The 17062-nt window shown below is 44.6% G+C and overlaps 1 protein-coding gene across 2 annotated transcripts; it reads right to left on the bottom strand.

Annotated features, from left to right (window-relative positions):
* Positions 1 to 526: 526 nt before the first annotated feature.
* Positions 527 to 16010, bottom strand: drd3 (dopamine receptor D3). 2 transcript variants are annotated; one of them, XM_037456339.2, is made up of 8 exons: positions 15797 to 16010; positions 13817 to 14146; positions 10910 to 11022; positions 8455 to 8591; positions 6466 to 6659; positions 5089 to 5154; positions 3690 to 4065; positions 527 to 2564 (listed from the first exon to the last, which is right to left on the bottom strand). In XM_037456339.2, exons 2-8 carry the CDS (start codon positions 14102 to 14104, stop codon positions 2368 to 2370), a joined length of 1371 nt encoding a protein of 456 aa, XP_037312236.1. In that variant the 5' UTR covers positions 14105 to 14146; positions 15797 to 16010; the 3' UTR covers positions 527 to 2367. The 2 variants fall into 2 exon arrangements, with proteins under 2 accessions (XP_037312236.1, XP_037312238.1); XM_037456341.2 differs by lacking the exon at positions 5089 to 5154.
* Positions 16011 to 17062: the final 1052 nt, after the last annotated feature.

The following is a 17062-nucleotide window of genomic DNA, read 5'->3' as shown; positions in this document are numbered from 1 at the left end:
CATTTATTGTGCCATTGGAACATAATGGTCTGTTTCCGATTCACTCCGCCCGTCTGCCAGCTGTGAGCCTTACCCACTCACACCTGGGCAGAGGAGGCTTGGTACCGCGCTCTTACGTTTAGCATGACTGCTTCCTGCTCCGCCTCGTAGGCGAGTGCTGCTACGCCGGTACCTCGGCGGGCTGCACGACGGCTCAGATTATTGATTTAGTTTCTCCACAATCGATCATCGTCCAATCGGAGTTTACCGCAAGACTTTGGTGCCGGACCCGCTAATTGAACGCTTTGCTTTGCTTCGCTTCGCCTCGCTTCAGCTACACGCTGAAATGACAGCTGACAGCCAACAGAGAGGAGAACACTTTTAAAGATTGACAACAACAATGTGATTGGCTTAAGGAAACCGTGTGTAGAATCTGATTGGTTACTAAAATGTGCCCGCCTCCAATCAGCTGATAGAGTAATTGCAAAGGAGGCGAACAGAGTCAGACTGGTTGTCTTCCTGACTGAACTTGCGCTTAAGCTACATATATATATATATAAGCCAATGCCTTGAAATTGGATGATCACATTCATGCTTCCAAAGGGAAACTCTTTCTATGACCTTGTAACCTGCATCTCGAGAGGCATGAAACCCCTTTACATTTTACTCTCAGTGTTGGATACTTCATATGATTGAATGTAATGAACAGTCCAGTCTCACAGTGATGAACAGAGCGCCTTCCTGCCTTTGGGGTTTTGGGCTCGTTTGATTAAAAACCTCTTACTGTAAATTAATTTCATTGTTTCTGAATGAGTCGATGTAATCTAGAGGCACATGTGCACAGCATTTACACAACACAAAAGGCCTTTTTAATTGGACTAACACACACTCAAATGAAACTACAGAAGCGAAAACATCACATATCCAAACCTCTTTATGTCCTGATTACACCATCACGTTTTTAAATGTCAAAGACTCCTCTAATATAAATATATTTTAAATATTGATTCTGGTTGAACTGGATGCTCCTCACAAATCACAGCACACACACATAAAGTGATGCACACAGACACACGCACACACACACACTCACGGCGCCTTATAACCACAAGTCGTCTCAGTGGAAGGGGGCCAACTCGATGCTCGTCGCAAAGTGTCAGGGGAGCAGGTGTTAACGCCTCTTAGGAGGAGTAAGAGGTTGAGATGCAGGCCGCAGCTACCCTTCATCCATCAACCTCCTACCCCTGGTGGTTCTTTCACTTAGTTCCTTTTCAGCTTTACTCCTGCCCACTCTCATCTCCCATCATCCACGATCCATCATTGTGTTTTTTTTATTCTCCTGCTGCGTCAATGGTTCCGTCTTTAAATCCCTAAGTCCTTCACTCAGCCGGATCTTTTCCGTGTTTCTCCCAAAAAGCACACATAGCTGATGGTGTCTCCCAATATCAGCAACATTAAGACCTCTGAATGCATACACAAGCCGTGATATACCTAATACTTATGAACACCTGGAAACATTTAATCCGTTCTTTTATTTACAGCACCCTGCAGGGAATGCTTTGTGCACACGTCACGATTTACAATCCCGCTTGATTTGTTAAGATCACAAAGCTGCTGCTCTGCATCAACACATCAGAAACGCTTCTCCAATGAACAGACTGTCTCTTTAAGAAAAAAACAAAAACTGATTTCACTGTGCAATACATCAAAATCTCACATTTCTATCCACATTGAACACAATGCTTCCACATCCACATGTATTACAATCTTCAGAATGACGCAAGTCTCGGCAGGGACCAAAGCCGCTCCTTCCAGCGCAATTCAAGTGAACGCCTTTGACAATTGATGTGTCCATGCACTGCAGGGTATCTGATGGGGATATTTGTGAATAAAGGGTCCAAAGGGCGGTGCGAGTCATCAGTCAATCCACAAAAATGCAGCGGGCCTCAGAATGAAATATCCCACAGCTCTGCCATCAATTAACAAGCCTCAATTCTTCATCTCGAGGTTCCAAACTTACATCGATTGTAACGTCCGGTGCCAAAAAAGCAGCACACATAACTGTACAAGATATGTCACAATGAAGTTGAACCACTTGCGATAATAACACGACTGAATGCTTGTAACAATGTGAGTTTATTTGAGGAGCAATACTGTTCTAACAGAAGTCCAAGCCCTGTTCAGAAGAAAAGTGTGTTTTAAAGTATCATCTTCTTTTTGAAGTCTTTGCATACCACAGCGTGTTGTTTTTCATCTTGCTGCTCCTGTGCAACTCCTGTTCGCTGTTCCCGAACATGACCAGCGTGAATCTGTGGCCTTTTTCTTCACCAAATGCACCGCGCTCGAGCCGTAGACGCCTTTACATCCATCGTTATTGTGCCGTCTCCCTCAGCAGCTGAGGATCTTGATGAAGGCCCGTCTGAACTCAACGTTGAAGGTGGTGTAGATTACAGGGTTGAGGGCGCTGTTGACATAACCCAGCCAGGTGAAAGCACTGTAAAGCCCCGGAGGCACGTAGCACGTCCCGCAGTGGGTGTTCAGAACGTGAGTCACAAAGAAAGGCAGCCAGCAGATGAGAAACACCCCTGGAGCGCCCGGAGAGAGGGCAGAGCGGACGAAAAGACACAAGAGCAACAATGGTAAGAAACAGTGTTTCTATCTGCTGAGACGTAAGCTGCAAATGTTAATACTTGATAATACTACATGTAGTCGTTAGCTAATTACGGTTATTATGTGGGGTTACAGGGGGATATTTACTGCTCATATATTTGAGTACCAACTGCATTCATTAGCGTGCCCAGCTAACTCGCTTACAAACAACAGCAGCAGGAGGTCCTTTTTCAAGGCTCAACGTTAGCTGATAATGAATCGTAATTATCAGTCATTAACTAATTACTAACTACTTTGCTAAGTGGTTTTGCTTGAAAAATCAACAGAACACAGCTATTGAACAAATCTTATGAACTTCATCTTTTCAAATCAACTCATGGTGTTAGTTGGGTGGCACTAGAATGAAAATTCTGTGTTTGGTTTTTACCTTCATGTCAAATCAACGGCTTACAAAACAGAAAAATGACAGTGATTTGAGTAGAAGTAAATTATAACACAATTAACCTTTGCTTTGTGTTGAAAATATAGGCAAGTGTTCAAGTCACTTAGTATGCTGAGCAGCAGCAAACAGGGTATTTATTATGAACAAACGGCTATTAATGCTGCAGCTCACTTGAAACACCAAATTCAAGCTCTATAATTGGGGTCACATCACGTGTTCAGTTGGCTTTAAAGCAGATGGCAAGTGGGCGGAAGAAGAAATCAGTTTCCGAATGTGTGCAAAAAGGTTTTCACTGACGCCGGTGTAAAATAATGAGACACATCTAATTTGTCGGCGAGATCAGTGCCAAGCCAGAGCCAACTTGACCAGACTTTGCAGCAACCTTGCCGGTAATTGGAGCGCGTGTAAGCTGTGTCACGAGCTACAGCGTGTGTGTGTGTGTGTGGACGCGCTCCGCAATCCCGGGAAAACAGCCGGACACTTCTGACATTTGAACTCAACGTGCAGCCGGCGCATTCGGTAAGGAGACACGCCGGTGCAGTCGTCGCCAGGTGAGAGAGGCACAACAGGTAAACCGGGTGGCAAATTGGCTGCCTTAGGCTGCCTTTCCGTGACATTCGCATTTTCATTTCAGCCAGTGAAGACAGTTTCCACTCACCAAGCACAATGGCGAGCATCTGGGTGGCCTTTTTCTCCCTGGCGTGCATGCTGCGGAACCGCTGATTGTTGATGGAACGGGCCATCGACTGCAGCGACGTGTGCGTCCGCCCATTCGACAGATCCTTCACCTCGCAGTTCATCCTGACCGAGGGCCGCTCGCTCTGGTTGCCCTCCTCCAGCTCCTCCTCCGCTCCCCGCTGCTCCTCGTGATCCAGCTCGGTGCGGCCGCAGGAGGCGTGGGTGATGCTGCAGCAGTCCTGCGTGTCCACTTGGAGCCGCGCGGAGGCGTCCACCGGTCCCGTCTTTGGCCTTTTGCGCCACAGGCAGCCGGACAGGAGGTTTGGCTTGGAGTGACCTGAAGGCTCTACGCTCTGCTGTTGGGGAATACACGATGGCAGACATGTTTAATTGCCTTAATAGTTTTTATTGTCATTGAAGCTGCTCTTGTTATTATATTCCGACTATGGACATCGCGTGAGACGCAGAAGAACAAGAACCAGCTTTGGAATTACCACCCAACTCTACGGAGGTGTTAACTGTTGTTTTAGGGTTTCTGGCCCGCAGCTTTAACGTGTTGGTTCATTCACAATCACAGGCAAGACATTCCAGTAAAAAAAGCTCTGATAATCCTACAGTATTGTATGCTAACCTCCAAGCGCAAAATGACAGACAGTAATTTGGTGAATACTCTAGATCAGTGGTTCTCAACTGGTCTGGCTCCGGGACCCACCATCACCCCTTAATCACAAGCCGCGACCCAAATCGAGGAACATTCTCAACTTCTCAGTTGGGTGTATTGTGGGACATCTGTCGAGGTATCAAGAAGCACAAGCTTTGGCCAATGTCGTTAGCTAACAAGTGTATTTAATTCTTAGTGTTTTGTATCAGCAAATATTTCCTCCAATTTTTTGTCTTTGGAATGATTAGAAGACACTTTGGGTATTGTGTAATGTGCATTTCCACTACAGCCCGCAACGTGCCATTTCCTCTCCTCCACTCATTTCATCATGAATGACAGATCATTGCTCGCGCCGCCTCTCAGCGGTCTGTGGGGCGTGCAGGTGCTGCAGTGCGTCATCCACAGACTCCGCTCGGCCGACCAGGTGACGGACGCCAACAAGCTCCACAATCACAACTCCTCAGCTGCTCCTCGGGCCCCGAGCCGCGGTCACACGGCAGAACGCAGGAGTGTGCAGACGCAGATGCACATGAATAAACGCCGCTAAAAACAGAAACACCTTGCGCGCCAACCGTGTCACAATACGCCAACACAGTCAATAATGGAGTTAGTCAGGCGCGAGGCCGCGCGGCATTGTGCGGAACTAGAGCACTGGAGGAAAAAAAAATAAAAAAATCGATTCTATTGTGTCGAGTCTCTGGCCTGAAATAGAACCTACCACTTCAATCCTTATAGGTGACAAGTCTTGCTTTTCCTTGGGAGTCGCTTCTTGCAGACAGGTCTCCTAAAGCAAGAGAATAGCTTTCAGAGAAATACTCAGACCGCCTCGTCGCATTCAAACGCCGCAATCAATCTACACACAGATGGATTTTGCCATTCACTTCAGTATTGATTCATTCAATGCATCTCGGAGGGTTTCTTTTGTCAGACCTCCAAGAAATCCGAGTGAATGTCTCTGAGGGACAAATTAGGATTCACGTCTGTTGTGTTCTGTCGCGTCGCGGCTCAATTAAAGCTCACAGCAGAAATAAAGATATTTCACTTGTTTTTCTTACCAATACGCCAGAGTATTTCAAAACACACTTCTGTTATAACTCTCTCAGTTTGATCTCCTGCAGGGCTTGGATCTCACCCATGGATGAGATCACAAACCGAGGCTTAACCACAACCAATTATACCTAAACTGCTGTTACAGTAGACGACTTGACTGTGAATTAGTGTGCAAAGATGGAGGGAATGGAGTGGAACCTCACAACAAGCAAATGCTGGCCGTGTTACACCATGTTATTATAATGTTGTTTTATACACCAGATTTTAGAAATAGAGTACATGCACAAAACATGAGCCGGTGTCTCCATTCTAGAGATAAAGCCATTATTTGTATGATATTTAACTGGGACAAGTTCTAGAGTGATGGATGTGAGACCTCACAGCTGCTAGAGAACAAAAGTTAAAGTTGCTTCTCAAAATAAACATGAATTACTTGATATTTCATTGACAGTTATCTGTTTCAAACTATAATCCATGTTTATTTTTTCCGTTTAACTGATGTCATTTTTTTTCTTATGTCAGCTGCTCATGAACCGAACATTTTTTTTAATTTCATCTTTGACCTCGGCTCAGCTGAGAGGCCAATTTACATTTACTCTGAACATTTTAACTTAAAGTTTCTTGGACTGAAGCGTTTTATTTTACTCTAATGAGGCTTAGGGGGAGGTTTTATTAATGAGGTCCGTCAGAATAGGTCCAAGATAAAGGAAAATTGCAGTTTATGAGTCATTAGGAGTATAAAGAAAATTAACATAAATGTGGAACAGAGACTGTTTCTACATGACAAATATAAGGCTTCGGTTGGGAAAAGAAATCAGCTTATTAGGAGTTGAAATCGCATAGTAATATTATTGTGAGCATTACAATCAATTTACATAATTGGATCTAAAAAGTTATGTAATGGTGGTTAATGCAACATATCTTAATAATTCAGACCCCACTTTCTAATAAGAAAGCTTTTCTAAAGGTCTAAGATGTAACTCAGGCTTGCATTAGTGGGTTAATAAATAAGTTGCTGACAGTGGAAATGCGGTAATGGTCTCACCACAGACGGAGGAGTCGAGTCCGGCTGCACCTTCCTGCTGGCCTGGCCGAAGATGATCCTCTTTCGCCTCATCCTGAGGAAGACGTAGATGCGGATGTAGACCAGCAGGGTGACAATAAACGGCAGGTAGAAGGACACCACAGAGGAGTAGATCACAAAGTTGGGGTTGGAGATGGAGCACACCAGGGGGTCATCTGAGTCACAAAAAAACAACAAAAAATCATAACGCAAAACACAGAATCTCACAGGAGGTGATTTATAGCAAACTTCTGTCCTTAAAATAACCTTTGAGACACTTTCATATTCTCTACACATGATAAATCAGAATGGGGGTGAGGTGAAGCTGTGATTGGTTAAAAAGAAATTTGCGCCATTTATTGGGGAAAAGGGCTTAATTTAAATAATTATAGGGTATGGATGCATTTTTCAATAAAAGTTCCAAAGTTATCCATCGAGATCTGTAAAGTGAAATATAAAAAGACGTTGGGCAGAGCTGTGAAACGCACGTTGCACGTTGGCATGAACAAACTTGAGTGATTTGCTCTCGCTGGATCGATATCGTAGTTTAACACACAGAGCGACGGAGACGAGCCCAGACGGATTTCTAGCCACATTCCAACTCCCTTTAGTTCCTTTCCATTGTATTTTGCAAGGCATAGATTTTGTCTGGGTGAGATGTTCTTGTTCATTCCTTTTCTTTTAAAGGGCGGGCGAGGACCCTTTGACCTCACGTGAACCCACCGGCCCCTCCTTTCCATTGATAGGTGCATGGCGGCATGCGGATTGAAAAAAGTCAGAATCCTGCAATCAGCAGCTATTATCTTGCCTTGATTGTAATTGAACTAATCCAAATGTGTGGATCGTTGTTAGCGGCTTTACACCGTGTCTGACTAATGCTGTTGATTGTGTGCAGTCACGTGTCTGTGATGCCGAAAATCACAATTCAAATGTGTCTCGCATTTCTCAGTCATTTTATCGTTTGGTGGTCTATCCACCAATTTCATTTCATTTATTTGGAGCATTAATAATCCCCCAAAACAGCTTTCCGAATGATCAATTTCTCCTCAAACAGTAACTTCACTCAACCAGAATCCATTGCTGTGGACTTTATGGTCCCCACAACGTGCCCCTCCACCTACAGGACTTTGTCGACACTGAGGGTGCATTGAGTTATTATCAAAGACCCTCCAAAAAAAATGCCTGATTAAGTTTAGGGAACAAACTGTCAAAATCCAAGCCGCATATGCCACTTCTTACATCTCTCTCTCCCTCTCTGTTCGCGTCTAGGCTCAAGATAATAGGGTGTCAATATTTCATATCCCAACTGTGGTGGACTTACAACTGTAATTCAATTTGCTTGGTAAAAACCATTATCTTCATTGTCTAAAAACAGAAATCTCCTTTTTGCTTCTGCTATAATATGATTTTTGCACGCTTCAAAAATGGACTCAAAAGACGAATTTGACTTTCAAAACTAGATTCTGTGATAGTTTTGAAGCTTAATTTTCACTCAGATGTTAGTGATGCTTTATCAGACGCTCAATTGCACATTTTCCCTATTTCAAGCCAAATTTCCAGTGGCTTTAATCTGGATTGAACTAAAACTGCCCCCCTCATCTTCTCCTGATAACGGCCTGCACGATAAGACATGGATGGTCTCAGGTCTCGGATCCCGAGTGGTTATTTTCTCATGTTTTACAAAGCTCAAGACAGAGACACATAAAACAATGTACGACATTTTCTCACGCCGGGAAGTACAGGCCAGGAGTAAATTGAATCTGACTAAATTGAGAGAACGCATCTCAGAAATCAGATTTTGGATTGCATTTCACGTCCCGCCACTGACCCTAAAAAGCAAGCACACTGACGTTTGACCCCGAAATTCCTATTAACATAATGCCTTGAACTCTGTGTCAGATCCAGCATGAAATTGATTGTTCGCTACGATGAACCGCGGGAAAGACGGAGCGGTGATGTCGTCGATGTGACCTGTGGTGTTGAAACCGAACAGCAGCGGGCAGGAGACAGTGAAGGCCAGGACCCACACGGTGGCAATCATCATAAAGACTCTCTTCTTGGAGCGATGGGTGGTGCTGTAAAAGAGGGGCATCACCACTGCAGTGTACCTGCAGACACACACACACACACACACTGTTGTCTGTCTGCTTTGAAAAGGTGTGCCTACGGAGAATAGTTGGTGACATTTTAATGAAAACAAAATCGCTGATATGGAAGAGTAAATGGGACTAATTAGAGTGAGTAAAAGAGCGCCCTTGGAATGAACTGGAAAAAAAGCACCGCTGAGAGAACACACACGTGATGTAAAATATAAAGACCAACAAAGGAGGAGCAAAATAGGCATTTTAATTTAAAAACAAGCAATAAACCAAGTGGAGCTTTGATTTAAGTGTTAATAACACTGTACGCTAACAGTACATAAGGCTCAGATGAGGCAGATGTAATGTTACGTGGATCTAATGTTATGTTAACCACATAACTACCACGTTTGTTTAATCTCAGGCTAATTGTTACTTCTCTGGGCAAAACCAGAGCACAGCAGTTAAAGATCAAGTCGGGTTGAATGAGAGCGGACATAAAAAAAAAAAATGCAGTGAAAAATGCAGTCCATGATTTATTGATCTATTGCTACTTTAAGTTACACTTTTATGTGCAGATAAAACCAAGGCTCTTCTGTTCTGAGATGCCATTCAAAAACCAGACCTACGCTGTGCTTGGAAACACTTCACCTTGAAGTCTGACGCAAGAACGTCTTCGCTGGTATTTTTTTTTGCTGCCTCCGAATAGTCGGGTCACTTCGTTCTTTCAACGGGCCGAATATCTCCCAAACTATCACAAAGGAGATTGCTTATGAACTCATGAATAATCAACGCAGCCGCAGGAGGTGATGCTGGTGTGTTGCACACTATCAATGACACCCAAGGCCTCTGGTGCTTCCTTTATTCATCACCTCAGTGATGTGTGTCACACTGTAGCGATGATGTCAACTCGTCTTATAATCAATCACAAAGATCCTCGGGCGCCAAAGAACTTCTTCCCTCAGAAACATTTTATGGATTTAAAAAAAAAAAAAAGTAAGCATGTGCAATTTAGAAAAGGGGGTTTGGTGCGTTTTATTGTGCCTGATTAAGCATCTGCTTTGTTAAGGGCCATGGTATTGAGAGGTAGTCCTGGCTGCAGAGTTGTGAGTGTGTGTGTGTGTGTTTGTTTGTGTGTTGACTCATTTGTTGTCATTTAACCTTTGAACCAACTGGGGGCAGCAGAAACAAGTGTGATCCATGCTTTTTACAGTGAGTTGGTACGGTTAAGTTAAGAGCAAAACGCTGCCTGTTTACACATGAATCCGAACAAGTAATCATCCACATGGAGACGCGTTTCTGACGTCTCTTTTGGTCTCCACAAAATCTGCTGCTGCTAAATGTTCCACTTGTTCCCCAGATAGACTCTCACTTTGTCTCTCTGACGTTTGTTACGGAGCAGGTTTTTTTCATGTCAGTTTTTGGAGCTATTTCCCTAAAAACAGCTGCCGCCTGCTGCTGAAAGCTAAACTAGCGAGAATGAGGAGAGTGAAAGAAAACAGTAAGGCTTAAATGAGCTGACACTGACTTTAAAGCCTCTCTTTAAAGAGGCGTCTGTAAAGTGAACCTAGATTTTGACACTCAACAAGGCGTCATTTGATAACGATAACACAAGACAAACTTGTTTTCTTTGTAGGCAAGAGGTGAAAATGTCTGTGCGAATTTAAAATAATTTTTAAATTAAATGACCAAGAAGTAGGAGACTCATGTTGACCTTGGACTTTGGGGTCCACTGGGAGCTGTCCCTTAGCCACAAGAATCACAAGTATGTTATGAAAGTGCTCATCAGAAGCTTTTACTGATTAAATGTGTGAATACCTCCTAAAATAAGCTCAAGTCCTTGTGTGGTTCCGATTTTATTCTGAGGTTGAACTCTCGATGCCTTCGGGTGGGAGGTTCAAAGACTGTGGAACGCGATTAAATATTAACTGTGACACCAAAAGAAAAGTAAGCAAATAAATAATTGAAATACAAAAGTGTATTTTTACTGTAAAGGCCCAAACGGATGCAGTCCCTCCTCCGCTAATGAGTATGAACCTGCAACATCAAATAAAATAACAAGTTCCTCATTTCTGTCTCCTCCGAACCGTTTCTCATTCTGTGACACACGCACAAACGCACACCGACTCACATTTATCAAGAGGACATGAGCAAGAGTGGGAAGTACATGCTCTCTGCACGGATTTTTTTAGTATCTGTCAGGTGAGGTTAAGAAAAGAACCTGCAAATATGTAAAATTGACATTTACACTGGAAGTGTCACAGCCATTTTCTGTAGTCATGCACTGTATAAGTGGAACAAGAAGGTAACCACACACACACACACACACACACACACACTGCACTCACCTGTCAATGCTGATAGCACACAGGTTGAGGATACTGGCGGTGCACATCATCACGTCTAGCGTGACAAAGACGTTACAGTAGAGCCGGCTGAAAAGCCAGGCACCGCCGACCACCTGCACAGGACAGACAGGCAGATTATCAACGCACACCTTTCTCTCCCCCTTCGCCACCGTGAAGCGTGGCGCTCCGATCTCGCACATGTGACAGAAGGGCAAGCGAGGAGGAGGGGACACGCACACATGACGATCGTTTGGCCTACGTTTAAAATAATTAAGAATAACCAGAGGCCAAAACTACCACCGTGTTCACCTTGATGTATTCAACTTAAGCATTCATGCTAATGTGGGTATCAATTAGGCTAATTTATGCACTAGTTAAATATGTTTACATCTGTTGCTCTCACAAAGTACATGACGCAAAGGGCAAATGAGACAATGTTCTGTGATGATGCGTAATGATGGATAGCGTTCAAGGGAATTCGGGGTCAATGTCACCAAAGGACATCGACCCCGAATTCTGTACCGATAAGACCCCAAACCAAGACCCCCCCCACACCCTCCCCCATCCCTCCTCCTCTCAGCAGTGAGACCGACAGGCTTTCACTGAGGCGCCATGAGGCCTGGTAATAACTGTCCGACAAAGATAAATGGTTTCGAGCAGCAGTGGCTGAGTGCTGAGCCAGAGAATATACGCCCACCTACAAAGAGAGGTGGCAGGCACACATGAGACTAAGTACAGGAACACACACACACACATTCAACAAGATGTAAATAGACAGCAATTTCTCCCTCAGAGAGTCCGCGGTTGTCACACATACACAGAGACAAACACAGTAGGGTGGAAACAGTCCCTGCTAACATTCATTCCCAGACTTCACATGCCCAATGTTAGCACAATGTTTATCAGACCGGGAAGGTTTTGCCAAATATGCACTTGAAGTGAAGGAAGGGAAGTGCAGCAACAGTTATTTTTTTAAGAGACAGTACAAAAAATGTGTACTCAATGCAATCATATGGATCAACACTTTTTTACTGCATCGCAGTATCCACAGGAGCTACTCAAGGCTGCAAAAACTGTGCAAAGTACTTATTTTGACTTAATCCCCCTCACACAGAAAAAGACTGAGGTACACATATTGAACAGTGTGTGCAATGGGCAAATGATGGCGACTCAGTGGGGCTCCCAGACACTTTGTATCGATTGTGCTTGAAATGACTGTATGTGATCTATACTTTCACAACAGTCAAGTCTGATGAATGTCTCAGTAAAAAGATAAAATCAGAAGATGGAGTATCTGTGGTAAAAAAAAAAAAAGAAATATTGTAAATCACAGAAAACTACTCCTTTGAACATTTTTGTGAAACCGGTGCATAAGATGAAGTGTTTTCAGGAGTCGGAGGAACAAAATAAATCCAAAGTAAAACGCCAGCGCATAAAAATCCCTAAATCCTGTGTTCTGTCAAATACATACACTCTGTTTCATCAAACCGCCTCTAATAAAAGCTCGGCCTGAGCGAGGGGAGTAAGCGGCGCGCCATAGACAGAGCTGCTCCCGTAGTCGGCCCTGGCAGCGGGCAAGATGAACTGTGCAAAGTGAGCGCTCAGTCATTGCTGCCAATGCAAACGCTTCCCTCAGGTACGAGCCACACATCGACTCCAGGGACGCGACGGCTTGCTCAAGGGCACGTGACCGGTACCCGCCGGAGGCGCGAGGGGGGAGATATTCCCGCGCGCCTCCTGCAGAAGCCACAACAGGCTAAACCCTTTCATCCTTGTGATTGGAGGCGGCGGCAGTGCTCAGCCACGCAGTCGGAAGTCTCTTTTCCAAGATCTCACTGACCTTTACATTTCTGCTAAATGAATGGATATTGTGCCTTTGTCATAGTATCTTTCAATGACTCGTTCCTTAAGGGATTGTCTCCCCTTTGAATCTGAAATGTAGCACATGCTCGAACAGCATGACTGCCTGCGAGGAAGTTCAACTCATGACTGGATCTACCAAGGTTCCTGGCGACCTCAGACGACCTTTTCATTTAATCCTGTTTAATATATCAGCTTCTTCCCGCTGAGTGTGTATATTTTTTTATGGTTGACCTGCCGTTGAATCTTCTGCACGCTGTGAGGAACGGTGCGTTCTGCTGACAGTGAGCAAACTTTAACAAGCCGCTTCCCTGCTGCCCAAACATAACTGGACTTCAACCGGAATGATTTTTCTACTTCAAGTTGAGCTTCAGACGCGCACTTCTACACAAACAGGAGACAGACGCAGTGCATTTTCAGTGCTCAGAGTATTACTTTGATGAAATGTGGGGGCGTCTGAGAGTCATCACTAATAGGTAATATGTGAAAAAATAACATCAAAACCCAAATCAATTTAAATCAGGGGTTTTGATGACAATTAAATCCCCAGTGTGTGTGTGTGTGTGTGTGTGTGTGTGTGCGTTACAGTCGTATCAGGATCCATGCCCACTCCTATACTTATCCTTTATGAAAAGACTATGTTGTGATTGGATGGTACGTTCTAAAAGGTAATTGTGTTTGACACAAATGATGTACAATCCTGCGAAGGCCAATTCAAAATAATTGGAATTTCAAAAAGTGTTTGCAAGCAAGGACAGAAGACTAAATAATTTCCTGTAAGGTGACTCATGAATAAGCTTTTTATTTTATCAACCATCCAAAAGTAATAGTGTCTATAGTATAGTATAATAAGAACAAATTGATAGTAGTTAAAAGGGATGAATAAATTGCTTCTTGTCAATTCACCTTGAAGAAAACAGATGTTGAAACAATATCAACCGTTGAGGTGTTATAGAACATCTGTTTAGAAATGACCCGAAAAACACACGTGACGTACGTCGGACAATAAAAAGGCCTCGGACCCACGGCGCACCCTGACCTCCTCACCTCCAGGTACACGGCCCAGGGCATGACCAGCGAGGCCACCAGCAGGTCGGCCACGGCCAGGCTGACCACCAGGTAGTTGGTGGTGGTCTGCAGGGAGCGCTCCCTCATCACGGCCAGACACACTAGCACGTTTCCAAACACGATGGCCACGATGAGCAGCGAGTACAGCATGGCGTAGTAGTTCCGCTCGTCCGGCCCCGACGCCTCAGAGGTGCCGTTCCTCTCCCAGTCCCACCGGAGGCCATCCGACTCGTTCCAGGCCCCCGCGGCGCTGCTAAACGTCGCCATGGAGACGTCCCGGTGACATGGGGGGTGAGACGTTTGACAGGCCTTGACCGGGGGCGAAGAGCACAGTTTTTACCATTCACACAGATGTTGGAGTCACACGTGCACACACACACACACACACACGGACGCACAGACTGAACATTTCTCACATCTTATTCGATTAGAGTGTAGCATATTTGTCATCAGGGGATGGAGGCCTCATCATTTCAGGTAGGAGGCCTGCTGGGACACATCACTTGGCTTTGAGCAAGTCAGATAAACTGATGAATAAAACAGTTGAAAACAGTCCCGGCTGTAGTGTTCCCTGAATGAGAAATGAGGCACATATTGATGCGCCCTCGAACCTCATGGCTCAGACGATCAACTCCGCACAGCTCCCGATGACAGCAAACTTCATCCACGAGGCATTTATGATCGTTCCCGTCGGCCTCTATTCCCTTCCTTCCTGTAAATGGCTTTTAATGCGAGTCCAAAGCAGACATGGTAACTTTGACGAGGCGCTGTGCCTCTGAGCGCTGTTAGCTCATCAGTGATGGGTACTAAGTCCGTGCCGGACCTGGGCTCGGCCCCTCACACTGTGACCTCCCCTCTCACTTATTCCCAATCCTCCCCCTCTGTGCTGAATCCAGATAACGGCTCACACCTGTGTCTACATGTTAACCGAGCTGATCCATCTCACTCAGATCCCTCCCCTCCTCTCCTCTCCTCTCTCTCTCTCTCTCTCGCTCTCTCTGTGTGACAAAAAAAAAGAAAGGGACAAAGACGCAGAGACACTCGGATCCTTTTTGGACCTGGCTCAAACCCATGAGGCTTTTATGGATTTTCTCCAGGCCTTTAATTCCACTCAGTGCCTCAATGGCTGCAGTATCAAATGATTGTCCACACAAGAATCTAAAGATGCACAATCACCTTGGTGTAAAATGGGAGCAAGTTTATCACATAATCAGGCTTTGCACGAGGAATGCAACCAAAACATTACTAAAAGCATACATTTTATAATTCAAGGCTGCGTAGTCAGAATTGAGTCATTATAAATTGACATTTAGTAATTGAAACACATTTCACTGGCTTGTTTCTCTTTTTAATCAAATAAAAATGTGCAGAACTCCTGTGTGTGTGTGTGTGTGTGGGGGGGGGGGGGTAATTTGGCGGTCATTGGACATTTAATGCACTTGCCCACATACACATTGCAGTCTGTTCGGAAGCCACTATGGCTGTAATAGAGGGAGGTTTTTTGTATTTAGTTCCATTAACCGAAATGTCCAAAGATAACTTAGATCAGAGCAATATTCACATGATATCAGATCAATTAAGACAACATTTTCTTCCAAATTCAAACAAGATGCCATGGAAACTTGATTAACCCCAAGTCTAAAAATGTCATTAATTAAGTGATAGTGCATCTTATCGGGCTCTTCATCCCGCGACAGATTGGGGTCGAAATACATCGCAGCAACACATTAAATGAGATCGCCATATGCTCACCTATCAGAGCGCACGCAAACAAGTATCAAATATGTGCAGCCGATCAAATGAGATCTCCCTTTAATAGATGGAATATAAGAAGAATAACATACGAATGAAATGTGAGGCTGTAAAGCAGAAATTTAAAAAAACTTAAAAAGGGGTGTTGAATGTTATTTTGTTGTTATTTGAACAAGCCGATTGACTTAAAATACAGATTTAAAATACCTGTTACTGTGTCCCAGTGAAGAATTCATCAGATGCCATCGAGGAAAAGCATCCCTCGTGCAGGTTTAAAAGTTATCCGGTCATCGCGCGCAGCACTGCGACGCGGGCAGGCGGGGAAATGATGGGGGGGGGGGGAGGGCGCGCGGTGTCATCGCGCACGGGAGGATGCGAGCGTGGGCACCTCACGGAAGAAGCGCTCGCGCTCACTACTTTCCCCACGACGCCCTGTGGCTGAGTGCCCGTTTGTCAGCCCGCGTCGGGACGGCGTGGATTCGTGCAGCCACACGGGAGTACGCGCACGTCCACGTGGCGCAGACGTCAGGTGTCTCCAAATCTGTCCGTCCGGTGATGCGGTGGCAAAAGGAAGGTTGACCGATTATTACAATCCCTGCAAACACGTGTTTCAATGTCAGAATGAAACGATTGGGAATTTGGTTTGAGGTAAAAAAAAAAAAAAGTCAACAAATGATCATAAAGCCGCTTGAATTGTGCTTCAGCCCCGTTGGCTTCATGAATGACCCTGAACCCGCAGTCTGGGTCGTGTTTAGCCGGAAGTGAAGTTCACACAAAAATAGCCTAACGTTAACTTCATAAATCCAGGGCAAGAATTGGGTCAGCCTGGGTTTAGAGCTGAAAAATAAATGTATCGACTGACACTTTGGGCTCTCTGCCCCCTAACAAGAAAGAAAACACATGTATCTCACAGTAGCAGCGATTGTGCGTTTCAAAGAAAACAACTTGTTACATGTCATTTTGAGTAAGCCCTGCAGCATTGCACGGCAAAGTTTTCCTTAATGAACCAGTTCCACCAGGCAATGAGTTCAATGTTGATGGAAAACCCCTAACATGTTCAACAGACTCTTCTGTGGCACTTGGGTCATATTGAATACATTAATCTGTCTTCCAGATGTTTCCAGATGTTTCCATATTTAAGGAAGGACAGCAGTCACTGCAGACATTGCTTCCTATAGAAAGTAGAAGTCGGTTAATGATCTGACGCTGACAGCTAACAAACTTTGTGTTTTAACTAAGCTAAAGTATCCAAATGTCCTTGGAAATGGGAGCCATTCTTCTTCTACGTCAGCACGCTGGTGAATATCTCCTGTGCACTGCAGAGCTGCAGAGAATTCTAATATCCATCCTGTCAAAACTCATGGTGTGGGATCCAGAGTGCTTTTGCATCCCATGTATGTGTCCATCACACAGTATTAAGGAAATCAGTCCTTGTCCCTCCCACATGAATGGCAGCCAACGGAAACGTGTAGG

Source organism: Pungitius pungitius, chromosome 19, assembly GCF_949316345.1.
Source record: "Pungitius pungitius chromosome 19, fPunPun2.1, whole genome shotgun sequence".
Taxonomy (NCBI): domain Eukaryota; kingdom Metazoa; phylum Chordata; class Actinopteri; order Perciformes; family Gasterosteidae; genus Pungitius; species Pungitius pungitius.
This window is presented reverse-complemented; position numbering and strand designations above follow the sequence as displayed.